Source organism: Cygnus atratus, chromosome 27 (genome assembly GCF_013377495.2).
Source record: "Cygnus atratus isolate AKBS03 ecotype Queensland, Australia chromosome 27, CAtr_DNAZoo_HiC_assembly, whole genome shotgun sequence".
Taxonomy (NCBI): Eukaryota; Metazoa; Chordata; class Aves; order Anseriformes; family Anatidae; genus Cygnus; species Cygnus atratus.
Window position 1 is genome coordinate 2,082,611 of NC_066388.1, and position 13,480 is coordinate 2,096,090.

At 63.3% G+C, this 13,480-nt stretch overlaps 1 protein-coding gene across 2 annotated transcripts; it reads left to right on the forward strand.

The window, feature by feature from the left end:
• On the forward strand, positions 1-13,082 carry SLC39A14 (solute carrier family 39 member 14). 2 transcript variants are annotated; one of them, XM_050715781.1, is made up of 10 exons: positions 1-182; positions 4,057-4,125; positions 4,468-4,745; positions 4,850-5,036; positions 7,126-7,295; positions 7,807-7,929; positions 8,249-8,434; positions 8,681-8,888; positions 9,524-9,708; positions 10,007-13,082. In XM_050715781.1, the coding sequence occupies exons 3-10, from the start codon at positions 4,482-4,484 to the stop codon at positions 10,151-10,153; spliced, it is 1,470 nt and encodes a 489-aa protein (XP_050571738.1). In that variant the 5' UTR covers positions 1-182; positions 4,057-4,125; positions 4,468-4,481; the 3' UTR covers positions 10,154-13,082. The 2 variants fall into 2 exon arrangements, with proteins under 2 accessions (XP_050571738.1, XP_035418709.1); XM_035562816.2 differs by lacking the exon at positions 1-182 and adding an exon at positions 1,339-1,369.
• The last annotated feature ends 398 nt before the right edge of the window (positions 13,083-13,480 follow it).

Sequence of the window (13,480 nt, forward strand, 5' to 3'; positions counted from 1 at the left end):
AGCAAATGTTTAGGCTCCGGGGGCCGCCGCACCGCTGGTGGTGCCCGGTGGGGGCCAGCCTCTTGGGGGGGGGCTCGGGGCCGGTGTGCCCCCCCCCCCCCCGGTCCTGCCCCCTGTTTTTCCGCTTCGTTAATGATTTATCCTCCTTGACGGACTTTGGCAGCCCGGGAAGGCGGCAGCTGGTGCGTGGCGGGGCGCGGGGGGGGGGGAGTGGGTGCGTGGGGACCCCCCCTTTCTCCCCATTGTGTGTGGGGGGGGGGGGGCCGCAGCTGTAATGGGGCGCTGCCCCCCAGCCCCCCCCCCCCCCCCAACGCCAGCCCCGCTCCCTCCCGGCCTCATATTATAACCCCGCCGGCTTTTAATGAAGCGGTGTTAATTAGTGGTGGGAGCTGAAAGGCTCGCTTGTCCTGGCTGGGGGGGGGGGCAAGGGGCCGTGGCCCGCTTCGGTGCCCCTATCCCCTGCCCCTTTTTTTTTGGGGGGGGGTCAGTGGGGTGCCCCATGTACCCAGGGGATGCTTGGGGGGGGTCTGGGGGGTACACTGCCCCTTTTTGGGGGGGTCATTGGGGTGCCCCATGCCCCCGGGGGATGCTTGGGGGGGGGTCTGGGGGTGCCCTGCCCCTTTTGGGGGGGGGTCAATGGGGGGACCCGTTCCCCAGGGGATGTTTATTGGGGTTTGGGGGGGGTGGCCTGCCCCTTTTGGGGGGGGGACATTGGGGTGCCCCATGCCCCAGGGGCTGCTTAAGGAAGTCTTGGGGGCACCCTGCCCCTTTTGGGGGGGTCAGTGAGGTACCCCATGCCCCCAGGGGATGTTTATTGGGGTTTGTGGGTGTCCTGCCCCCTTTTGGGGGGGTCATTGGGGTGCCCCATGCCCCCGGGGGATGCTTGGGGGGGGGTGTCTGGGGGTGCCCCGCCCCTTTTTGGGGGGGGTCAATGGGGGGACCCGCCCCTTTTTGGGGGGGGTCAATGGGGTGCCCCATGCCCCCAGGGGATGCTTATTGGCGTCTGGGGGTGCCCTGCCCCTTTCTGGGGGGGGACCTGGGGGTGCCCTGCCCCTTTTTGGGGGGGGTTCCCAGGGGGGCGCCCCGCCCCCCCGGGGGGGTCTGCACTGGCTCCGCGCACCGCGGGGTTACGGGGCCGGGGGATGCTCCGCGCCCCCCCCCCCCCGGTGCCACGGCGGCAGCGCGGTGCTGGGGGGGGGCCGGAACGGGACCGGGGAGGGGGGAACGGGACCGGGGGGGGGTCAGGGGGCGGGGCAAGGGGCGGGGCTTGCGGTGACGCCGGCCAATGGGGGCGCTCCCCGTGCCGCCGGCAGAGCCTGCGCCGTGCGGGGCGGGGGGGGGGGAGGAAGAGGAGGAGGAGGAGGAGGAGGTAGGGATGGGGGCATGGGGATGGGGATGGGAAATTGGGGATTGGGATTGGGATTGGAACTGGGATGGGAATGGGGTGGGAACGGGAAAATCGGGATAGGAGCTGGGATTGGGATTGGGATGAGGATTGCGATGGGATTGGGACTGGGATGGGATTGGGATGGGATTGGGATTGGGATGAGGATGCAGGGACCAGCACCCGGTCAGGCTTTGCACAGCCGTGCCCACCACGAAGCTGCTCAATCCCCCCCCCCCCCCCCCAAAAAAAAGCCGCTGCCCGCTTTCGCGATGCCCAAACGTGGGATTTGGGGCTCACCCCCCCCCGTGGGATTTTGTGTTGTGGTTTTTTTTTTGGGGGGGTCTTTTTTGGTTTGGGGGGGGGGTTTGGGGTCACCCCCGCGCGGGGTGTCGGGAAGCGAGGCGTCGGGTGATGGAGCGGCCGGCGTCGCCTTCCCGCTTTCGTGGGGGGGGGTTTTGTAATCGGGGTCGATGGCTTTTGGGAAGCTTTGGGGCGTGAATTTAGGGGAAACGAGACGGGACAGGGGCTCTGCCCGACCCCACTGACCCCACCGGCTCTCACCCCGTCCCCGTGCCGTTATCTACGGGCATCGCCGACCCGTGCGGCAGCGGGGGGCTCGGGGGGCTCCGTGCCGGCCCCCCCCAGAGGCCGTCCCCGTTCCCCACGGGTCGGGTGCTGGGACCCGCGGTGCTGCCCCTTTTGCTGCCCCGGGGACTCGAGCAGAAAACCCCGGCCACGCGCCGCGAGGACGCCCGTGAAGGTCAGCAGAGGTGGGGGCTCCGGGCGGGGGGGCCTCCGCTAGCCACCGGCGGCGGCGGCGGGGAGGTCGCGGTTCGCCGGCCTCTCCCTGCCTCTTGTTGGGCAGCTGGGGGAAGAGTTGGGGTCGGGCGGGTTTGGGGTGATGGGAGAGACCCCCCCGGGGGGGGATAACGGGGGTGGGATACGGGGGGAGCGTGCCCCCTGCCCGGCTGCGGGGAAAGGAGGCGGCAAACGTCCCCAGGTGGGGATGTGGTGGTGCCAGCGGGGCAGCCCTTTGCCTCGCTGGGATGGGAGCCAACGCGTGAGTCCTGCGGGTGGCACCGGGTGGCACCGGGTGTCCGTGCCGGCGGGGAAGCACCCAGCCCCGGGGGGCAGCCGCGGGACCCACCCCGAGGCAGGGTTTGCGTAGGGAAGGAGGGCGTTTGGCTCTTGCCGAGGAGTTGGAGGGTTTTGGGGTACCTCCACGGGGGGCACCGTCAGCCTGGGGAACTCGTCCCCCCCCGTTTCGGGGAGGAGAAGGGGTTAAGTCAAGGCATCCAGGCTAAGCCTCGGCAGGAGGAGGCCAAAACCTCCCAGGCAGAGCCTCTCCTGGAGAACAAAGCTCGCAAAGCGGCAGTGAGCCCATAAAACCCCCGGGAATGTGGGTGCCGGGGCATGGGCGCAGCGCGGGGAGCCGGCCCCCAGGGGACGGGGACCCCGCGTGCCTCCGAGGCTCCCTCCGGGCTCATCCTCGCCACCACGGGCAGGACCGTGGCCGGCAGACCCGTGTCCCGATCCTATTTTCGGAAACAATTGTTTGGCCAGGCTTCAGAAATGCCTCGGGCCTGGATTTTTGGAGGAGACCGAGCTCCGCCAGCCGCCGCCGGCAGGAGGGCAGGAGCCCGGCGCGGGGCAGGATGCGGCCCCGCACGGAGCTGTGCAAGGGGCTCTTGGTGCAGAACCCCCCCTGGGGGCTGCAAACCGCGTCCCCCTCCTGCTCTGGGAGACCCCGAGCGGCAAAGGGGCAGCCACGAGGCAGCGTGCGCCCATGGGGGGCGGAGGCTGGCAGCGCCGCGGGTGCTCCCGTCCCCGTGGGGGTGCGCACGGCTCCTTTCCCCAATCCTCTGCCGGAGCGGGGTCAAAGTTTCAAAGCCGTGGGTAGGGAAAGCCCTGACCCTACAGCCTGGTGGTGTCGGTTGCTCCGCTGCTGCTCGCAGAAAACCCCAAGGATTGGAAAAGGGGTTTGGGACCGGGCTGGGACAGCCGGTGGGCGCACGGAGGCGGCGGACGACGAAGCCCAGGCCCGGCACGGGGAGGGCAGAGCTGTTTTGTTTTTTTTTTTTTTCTTTCGGGGCGCCCTCGTGAATCCCAGATCCACCGCCCGCCTTCCAGCCAAGCTTTTCCAAGAAGGCAAGGCCGGGCCCCGCGCCAGCCCCTTGGGTGCTGCCCAGGGTGGACGTGCCTGGCCTCCGGGCGCGCTGCTTGGCACCCGGCCGGTGCCAGAGGGCGAACCCCGGGCTCCGCTTTTATTGATCCCCGGCGTAAGTGAAAGGGAGCAGAGAGGGCAAGGACTGAGTCTAGGCAGATACTGTGCGGGCTTCTGCAGTTTTGGCTGGGAAGGAACCGGGTTCATCGTAATTAGCGCGGTTAAAGTGTAACCTTAATGAGAATGCCACCCCTGACCCCGGGCTCCTGGACCCTTATGGGTTGGCCACCGGTTTCCTCGCCCAGCCCGGGGCCGTGGGAGCCGGGACGAGCTGGCTGCGGGCTGGGACGAGGGCGTTTGGCACCAGCGTTGGCATTCAGTGCCGGCCTCCTGTCCCGCTCCGGGGATTTGCTGGCTGTGCCTCTTGGAGAGCCACTCGCGCAGGATCAGGCCCTGCCCGCACGCTCCTGCCGGCTTTCCAACCGCTTTGCTTCTCTCCCCGCAGGGCCCCCGAGGTGCTGCGGAGCTGGGGAGCCCCCGGGAGCCGTGTCCCAGCCCTCGGCACGCGGCTGCGGTGAGCGAGGGGCGCAGGGTGCTGGGGAGGTGGGCTCGGAGGGGTTGGAAGCAGCAGCGAACGCCCGGCACCCGGTCCCTCCTCGGACCTAAGTGCTTTTGGCGCTGACCGTGCAGAGTTTTCCCCCCTCGGCTCTGGCCTGGGGCTCCCCGGTGCAGAAATGTGCTGTCCTCTGCTGCCATCTCCTGATGGAGCCGGGGGGCAGGAGGCTCCGCACCCCTCCTTTGGGGGAACCCGGCCAGCAGGAGAATCCCACGGCAGGGCTCTCAGCACCACCCCGGAGCTCACACCGGAGCCTCTGGGGATGCTAAAGCTAACGGCGGCGCACGGCTTCTCTTCCAGCATCCCCCAGCACCATGACCCGCATCGCAAACCTGCGGGGCTGCTGCCTGCTCGCGCTGCTCTGCCTCCTCCCGGCCCCGCGGGCACGGGCCGGCGGCGATGCCGCGGCCCCGCCGGCGCTCTCGGCGGCCTCCTTCCTGCAGGACCTCCTGCGGCGCTACGGCGAGAGCGAAACCCTGAGCCTGAAGCAGCTCAAGGCCCTGCTGAACCGCCTGGACGTGGGAGTGGGGCATGCCAACGCCTCCCAGCCGCCGCAGCAGCGCGCCAACCTCTCCCGGGTAAGGCAGGGGCTTCGGGGACACCCCCCCCCCCGTGGGGTGGCCGCCCCGCACCGACCCCGGGGGTCTGGAGGCAACCTCCGTCTCTTCTTCCCCCTCCCCAGTGCTTCAGCTCCGTGGAGCTTTTCGCCATCCACAACCTGAGCGAGGGCTCCGCCGTGGGGCGCGGCGAGTTCAAGGAGTTCTGCCCCACCATCCTGCAGCAGCTGGAGTCGGGGGCGTGCGCCGCGGAGAACCTGGAGAACGAGGAGAATGAGCAGACGGAGGAGAGCAGGCCCAGCTCGGCCGAAGGTGAGCGGGGAGCCCGAGGACGCGAGGCGCCCGAGCTTCCCTTTCGGGGCTCTCGCCGACCGCAGCTGGGAGTCTCGATGTGGTTTTGTTCCTGTCGCACGCTCGAGCTGTTAGCTCTGGAGCTCGGTTTTGTCCCTGGTTGCGCGTGGTGCCGGTCAGAGCTGTCCTTGTAACGCAGTTCTCCGGGGTAGCTCGAGGAGGGGGGGGGCATCGCTGCGAGCCCCCGGGGGCTGCTTTGCAATTTCGGGACCTGCTGCTCAAACCCGGCCCTGCCCAGTGGCCTCCAGCCACCGCCTGGTGCTGAACGAGCTGCCACGTGTCCGGGTCCTGACGATGCCCAAGGTCTTGGATCGGCTGCCCCGCGCACAGCGCTCATTTTTCCCACTCCGCAAGGCCGGGGCTGGCTTGGGAAAAACCTTTGCCGAGCGGCTCGGAGGCAGGGCAGGCTGTTGGGTGGACTCGTTTCCCCCCCGCCCCGCACCGAAACTGATGGTTTGTGTCGCAGTGGAAGCATCCGGAGCAAAGGGAGAGATGCTCGGGTGCCGTGAGGCCGGCCCCGGAGCGGGGACGTAGAGCTGGCGCGAGCCCTTCCCACCTGCCCGGACCGGGGGGCTCCGGACCCTCCCCGTCTCCCCTCGCCGGGAGCCTCGGTAATGTCTGGCCCTCGTTTCTTCTCGTTCCGCAGTTTGGGGCTTTGGTTTTCTCAGTGTGTCAATGATTAACGTGGCCTCCCTGCTCGGACTCTTCATCGTACCGTGCACCCAGAAGGCTTTTTTCCGCCGGGTCCTCACGTTTTTCATCGCGCTCTCCATCGGCACGCTGCTCTCTAACGCGCTCTTCCAGCTCATCCCAGAGGTGCGGTAGAAAGTCCCTGCCTCTCTCCTGTCTCCGAGGGTGGCTCTCTCTGCCTCCACCCTGCCGAATCCAATCGATCCCTCCGTCACCCGAGGCTGAGGGCTTGCCTCTGTCCCGCCGGCTCCCTGCGCAGGGCTCCGCAGGGTTTTCCTCGCCCCTCCGAGCACCAGGAAACGCTCCGAGCGCGTAAATCAGGGCGTGAGAGCACACGGAACAGCCCGGAGAAATGCCACCGTCACCCTGAACCCGAGGGCGTTTAAAAACCTAATTGCCGCCTTTTATTTTTTTTTCCCCGTGTTGGTTTACGAGAGCAATGTTCCCAGGAGGATTTATGCTTACGTGAGGTTTCCTGGTGCTCCAACGGGCCTGACAGATACATTGCAAATTAATTGTGTCGTAATTGCACGGTTCCGGAGTTGAACAGACACGCGGCTCTCACATTGGGTACCTCCAAAACGCTCGTGCTCCGGGTTTGCTGAGCAGAGCCCACCCGAGCTGCTGAATATCCACCCCGAGAGCTCTGCGCTTGAGGTGCTCCCCGAGCAGAGCGTCCTTTGCTGCTGCTGCTGCTGGGCTCTGCCCCGGCTTTGTTCTCGGGCACCGAAATCCTCGTCCGTGCTGGCCGCCTGCCTGCCAGACGAGGAGCTGTTTTTCGAGGCTCCTTTTCAACTCCAGAACCGCCGCTGTTATTTGCTGAGCGTCACAGCCAAGCGCTGCGTTTCCTGCGGTGCCAGGAGCTGGGGTGACTTGCGTGCGCTCCACCCTCGCGGGGAATCGGCGCGCGCGCTGCCGAGGCTGGAGCGCGCGAGATGCTCGGGGACCCCGGCGCTCTGTGGCACTGGAGGGGCCCCCGCTGTCCCACGGGGGCTCGGGGATGGGGGCCGGGGTGCTGGCGTGGAGAAGGGCGAGCTGTTTGCCTGGGGGGCAGCGACTCGCTTTGGGAGCTCGGCGTGGGCTCCGCAGAGGGGTTTTGCTCCGGACCCTTCCCAAAGGGCCGGCGAGTTGTTTCCAGAGCCACTCAGCGCCGGGTTCCCCGCTCTCGAACCAATTCTGGATGAACAAGCAATCGCTAATGAATGTCCTCTTCTCTCTCCCCCCCTCCCTCCCTCCTCTCTCTTTCCTTTCGGCGTGGATTCCTTTCTCCCCTCCGCCCCTTCCCCACGTTGATCTCCTTCCCCTCCGACCACCTCCCTCGTCCGATTTCCCCCGGGGGGGTTTGGCACGCACGCCGCAGTCTGGGGTTACGGTTTCCTCTGCGTCACCGTCATCTCCCTCTGCTCGCTGGTGGGAGCCAGCGTGGTGCCCTTCATGAAGAAGACCTTTTACAAGCGGCTGCTCCTCTACTTCATAGCTCTGGCGATTGGAACTCTCTACTCCAACGCCCTCTTCCAGCTCATTCCCGAGGTACGGTGAGGACCGTCGGGTCTCTCCTCTTCTCTCTCTCGGGGGCTTTTCCTCTCTCTGGGTGCTCGCTGAAGGGGGAGCCGGAGGACTCAGAGGGGAACCGCGAGCGAGCCTTGCGTGGAGAGCGAGGTACGGAGGCTGGAAGCCCCTGGGGATGGTGGCCAGAGCTGGAATTTTGTAGCCTTGAGCCCTCCTTTGGAAGGGAATTGCGCCCCCGGCTCTGCTCCAAGCAGAGAAGCAATATCCGAGTGCTCTTCCCGGCCCTGCGGGCAGGCAGCCCTTGTGTCGAGGCTTCCTGAGCCTGCTCTTAGCAGCCCTGCCCCAGATCCGAGGCCCTGGGGTGCAGCCGGCCTGGCTGGGGGATTGGGGGGGGGCAGAGGTGCAGGACGGTGCTTCCTGAGCCCCCGAAGCAGCCGCCAGGTAGGGAGAGGTCAGAAAGCGGCAGGATTACCCCGGAGGCAAGGCAGAGGAGGGACGCTGCTGCCCCCTCACTCGTCTCTTTTGCCCGCAGGCCTTTGGCTTCAACCCTCAAGAAGATTACTACGTTTCCAAATCCGCCGTGGTGTTCGGGGGCTTCTACCTCTTCTTCTTCACCGAGAAGATCCTGAAGATGCTCCTGAAGCAGAAGGACCAGGTGAGGCCGGGCAGGGGCTGCTCGGAGCGATGTCCACAGCACAGGCATGGGCTGAAATCCCCAAATCCCCCCGTGCCACCAGCTCTCCACTGGGTGTACAAAGTTAGGCCTTTGCTTGCCAAGACCGGTTTACTTAAATCGAGGAATTGGATGGTCGTGCGTTTTTTTTGACAGCACTCTCTCCAGTCCTGGCAATTTGGATTTTCCTCTAACTCACATTTCAGCAAAATCAGTTAAATCAGCGTGCTTTACACTTTCATGCGGGAAAGAGCAGGGGCGGCAGGGGAGGCTGACCCCTGGGGATGCCCTTGCCCCGCAGCACCACCACGGGCACAGCCACTACAGCCCCGAGGCGCTGCCGTCCAAGAAGGACCAGGAGGAGGGGGTCACGGAGAAGCTGCAGAACGGGGACCTGGACCACATGATCCCGCACATCGCCAGCGAGCTGGAGTGCAAGAGCCCCCCCGGGGACGAGAAGGTCGTCGTGGGCTCCCTGTCTGTCCAGGTGGGTGCCTCGTTCATAGAATATCCCGAGTTGGAAGGGACCCGTAAGGATCATTTGCTGGGGAGGTTTGGGGGAGAGGTCTCCGTGGCCGCCCCTGGCTGAGCACGTGGAAAAATTGCCTGTAAAAAAAAAAAATAAAAAAAAAAATGCGGTGGTGGAAATCCGCCTGGATTTAACCCGTCGAGGAGGGGGGAACCCAGGGCGGAGGGCAGGGTGCTGAGCCCCGTGGTGCTGGTGCCGTGGCAGGACCTGCAGGCGTCCCAGAGCGCGTGCTACTGGCTGAAGGAGGTGCGGTACTCCGACATCGGCACGCTGGCGTGGATGATCACCCTGAGCGACGGCCTCCACAACTTCATCGACGGGCTGGCCATCGGCGCCTCCTTCACCGTCTCCGTCTTCCAAGGGATCAGCACCTCCGTGGCCATCCTCTGCGAGGAGTTCCCGCACGAGCTGGGTACGTGGGTCCTCGGGGAGAGGCACCCGAGGTGCTACGAGGGCTCTCCTGCCCCTCTTTAAGGCTCTCCGTGCCACTTTTCCTGGTCCGGCGGGATGTCGTCCCGTTGTTTTTCGAGGAGGATTTTTCGTGGGGTGGAATAAACAGCCCCGATGGGAGGGGGAAGGCGAGGCTGTAAACTGCACTGAGTAATCGCGGCGCTAAAAATACCGAGGTAATATGATGTCTGAGCTTTAATTTTAGACGGAGACATCTGAAGGAAAACAACAACACCGTTGGCTCGGGCTGGGGAGGGCGGTTTGGGTTCGGATGCTGGGGTTTGTGCCGCGGGAGCTGGCTCAGCCGTGGTCAGAGCTTGGCACCCGCGCTCGATGGCGCTGGCTCGATGCCACCCGTGGTGCTGAGCAGGGCTGGGGAGCGAGGGATCCTCATCCTTCCCCAGGCAGCAGCGGCTCTGGAGCACGAGCAGGCGTGCCAATTCCTTGCTCGAGTGCCAAGCCAGGTCTCCGGGAAAGCTCAGGGGAATTCGACCTCCTGCAAAAGCTCCTTGGTGCCATCCCAAATCGGCTGCTGGTGTTGGCTGCCCGGCCCCGTGCCCGCGTGGTGACGGCGCTCCCCGTCCTCCTGTCGCGCAGGGGACTTCGTCATCCTGCTGAACGCCGGGATGACCATCCGCCAGGCGCTCTTCTTCAACTTCATCTCGGCCTGCTGCTGCTACGTGGGCTTGGCCTTCGGCATCGTGGCCGGCAGCCACTTCTCTGCCAACTGGATCTTCGCTCTGGCCGGAGGGATGTTCCTCTACATCGCGCTGGCTGACATGGTGCGTGCCGAGCCCTGGGGGCGTGCGGTCAGGACCCTGAGAGGGTTTTTGTGTTGCTTTTTTTTCATGTGAGAGCTTCAGTTTGGCCTCAAAACAGGCGTGGGGGGTTGTTTGGTCGCCGTGGGAGCTGCTGATGCTGTCTGTGGCAGCCAGCGTTCAGCTCAGCTCCGCTTCTCCTCCTGGGCTGGTGGTGCTGAGGACCCTGGGATGGGTGGTGGATGCTTGTCGGGAGCTGGGACGGGTGGGGAGCAGCAGGCAGGATGAGGCCATCAGCCCGGCCATCGCTCTCTCCCCCCAGTTCCCCGAAATGAACGAGGTGAGCCGGGAGGACGAGCAGAACGGCAGCACCTTGATCGCCTTCGCCATCCAGAACGCGGGGCTGCTGACGGGCTTCACCATCATGGTGCTGCTCACCATGTACTCTGGCCAGATCCAGATCGGGTAGGACCAGCCCATCCGGAGGCCTGTGCCAGTTTTCCCCCTTCTATTTTTATTTTTTTTTTTTGGGGGGTGGGGAGGGGTTTTTTTTTTGTTTTTTTTCTTTTCCTGCTGCAAGCATACGACAGTACCTGTGCGGGCACGACACACTACAGAAGAGGCATTGCTTTCAAAGCTATTCCACAGACTTCATACTATTTCGACTCGAGGCTGAGCGGGGCTACGTCCCCTTCGCCGTAGGACCGAACTGACCAGAGGATCTCCTTCCCGTGCCACATCCCTCCTCTCCTCGCATCTCCCGGGAAGGATGGATTTGGAGACAGGAGCTCCTCCAGCTGTGTTGCTCCCCTCCTTGTTCTCGGAGCGGTGTGATGGGACAAAATGCTCTCATGACCCTTTTTTTGCAAGGGGGTGTGATGGGGCTGCGGGGACAGGGCTAGCGCTGGACGCCAGCTGCCTCCTGCTCACCTACCAAGGGATGGATGCGCCGGGGGCGACGAGTGCCACCATGCATGGAAGGGGAACGGCTTGCAGGCATCGCACGGGGAGCTGGTGTTTCTCTCCTGCCTTCGGGAGCACAAGGAGACCACGACAAACCTGGCTGCTTCTCGGGGAGCTCCGTACTGACAGGTCCTCAGCTCCGCTCTCTGAGCACAGAGCCCAGGACAAGGGGGAGCTGATGGGGCTCGGGGGGCATGGCTCACAGTTTGAGCAACGTCCTCGCCGTCTTCAGAAACACGTCTCTGCGGCTGTTCCTGCTCCTCCTGCGATGGATGAGGAGGATGAAGAGGTTTTAAGCACATTGTGGGTGTCAGCGCTCGGAGCAGAGGACACCAAACCTCACCCCGTGCGGGTCGGGCTCACAGACACGGGCTGCGTCGGGAGAAGGCTGGCAGGACGCCGTTACCTCTTCGAGGCTCCCTGCTGCTATAAGGAAAAAAAAAAATCCATTTTGAGGACAGCAATGCTGGCAAGAAGGGCACAAGAGCAGGGACGGCGAGCCCTTAGCCTGGCCACAAGCTGCCCAGCCAGGGAAGAAGCGGTCCTTGCACTGTGACCAAGCTCATGCAGACACCTGGGCACGGACACCCATTTTTAAACGCTGCTGCTGCCGAGGTGCAGAGGTTCTGGGTGGGGAGGGGGGTGGTGTCGTTGTTGTTTTTTTTTTTAAAAAAAAGGAAAAAAAAAAAGAGACTGTGAACCTCTTTAGGTTGCGTGTTTCCAGCTTTCGGGAGTAGCCAGAGAAGGGTGTTACAGGCACTTCCCAGCTCTGCTTCTGGGCTGGCTTTCCCCAGATTCACTAGGTGAATTGACTTATTATCATATTGATAATGTTGCCCACCCAACCTGTGTTGCTTGAGGTTCCCTGCACCCCTCTTTCCCCTCTGCTTCCCCCAAACCTCGTCCTGCACCCGGCAGCGTTGAGTTTGTGGCCACGCTGGCACCCGGGAGCCGATGCGGGCAGCTTACCCTCGTGGGTATGGCGTTGGATCGGGATGCCAGAGTGGTGCTGGTGGCATTGAGTGGTGCTTTGGTGCACACATCGTCACCTTCCCTTCCACCCCTGGTGGAAGACAAAATGGGGGGGGTGCCAGGTATTTTGGCTGCCTGCCTGCCCACCCCAAGGGAGACGAGCCACCTCGGCCCTCGTGAACGCAGGCAGAGCCCGCGGCAGGCTCAGCACCATCCGGCAGCATCATGACCTGGTTTGGTCACTGGCTAATTAGTTCCTAATTGCCTCAGGTAAAAGCTGGGTGACGTTCCTGTTGTGCTCCTAATAGTTGTCACCGAGTCCCAAGGTCTCTGCCGGTACCCTCGTGGACCAGCACCTCTGCTCTCGGTGGCTTCGGCTAGGCCAGTCGTTGACTGTGGGCTTCATCCTGCATCCCGAAGGTTAAATAGCTGCACGCACAGGAGCAGGGAGCCTTTTTGGCATCCAGAGGCACCTCGAGGTGTTGTGGGTGCTGCGAGACACCGCGATCACCAAGAGTTGTCCCGTGTGGCAGCTTCCCAGGCCGAATTCTGGGCTGCAATTCAGAAATAAAGCTCCGATACTGATACTGGAAGGGATGGCTTCTGCCTTTTCCCTGCTGAGAGAGCTGCAGCCTCGTCTGACAGATGATGTGGAAGAATTGGATTTTGTGAGGGACGGCGTGCGCGCTGCCTGCCCTCTCCCAAGGAAGCATTTGGGACACGCCGTGTGTGGGGCTGGCGGCCTTCCACGGGGCAGAGGGCAGCGCGAGCACTGCCAGGGCTAAGTCACGTCTGGCAGAAGGGGTTCAGCGGTGTGCACAGATGGAAAAGCCTTTGGGCTGGGGGCGAGGGAGGAATATCCTTTGGCTGCCCCTCGGGGACCACGACACGCTCGCAGGCTGTGGCTAGGAGGTCCTCTGCGTCCTAGAGAGCAGAAAATGGGGTAAAAACCAGCACCGGCTGGTCCAGGCCCTCAACACCCCGTGGAGATGGTGAATCCGTGTTCTTGTTTCAAGTTAACCCTGTTTTTTTGCCAGCTGAAGTGACCACAAGAAATCTGCAACGCAGAGAGTCGGGGGGGAAAGCCCCTCGGAGGAACAAGGCTCCTCGCAGAGCGACCCATGTGCTCGCAAAAAGGGTTCTCAAAAAGGGTTGCTGTGGGGTTTGTGGGGCAGGAGACCCTCCTCTCACCTAACGTCTGGTGGGAGAGGACTCCAGCTTCAGGCAGGTTGGCACCAGGTCAGGGATGGGAGATCGAGGAGGGAAAGTGACCGAAATCGAGCTTGTATGTTTGTTTTTTTTTTTTTAATCCTTTCTGTGTCTGTTTAGAAGCTCAAGTTCCATCTCAGTATTTTAATAACTCAGGTGTTGTAAGAAATACTTGTCGAAACAAAGAGCATAACTTATGTCACGTGGATTGTAAAGGTATTTGTAAAATTCCATAAATAAAATATATTCTGTAATGACGGAGGATTGCAGGCGTGCCCCGTGCGGTATCCCCGGCCGACGTCGAAGGTGCACGCCAGCAGACCAGCCCTGGAAACCTCCCCATAGCAAGAGCTATTTCAGGAGCAGACTCCCTGGGGAAGGGATGGAAGCTCTGCTAATTCATGTTTTTCCAAGGGGACGGGTTAAGGCCAACACAGGCACGGGCTACGGGGCAATGCCATCGGGCCCTTCCAGCGGCGATGTCCACGTGCCAGGCAGGCGGTGGCACTGACACCCCTGGCTGTCCCCACGCTCCGACCTGCATGGCTCCAGGGCTTGTTTTAGAGACAAAAAGCCTCCCTGTTCTATTTTTTATTTCCTCAAACACCAGCATTTTGCTAACGCTTTAGAGGTTTGCGGGATGTCGTATTCC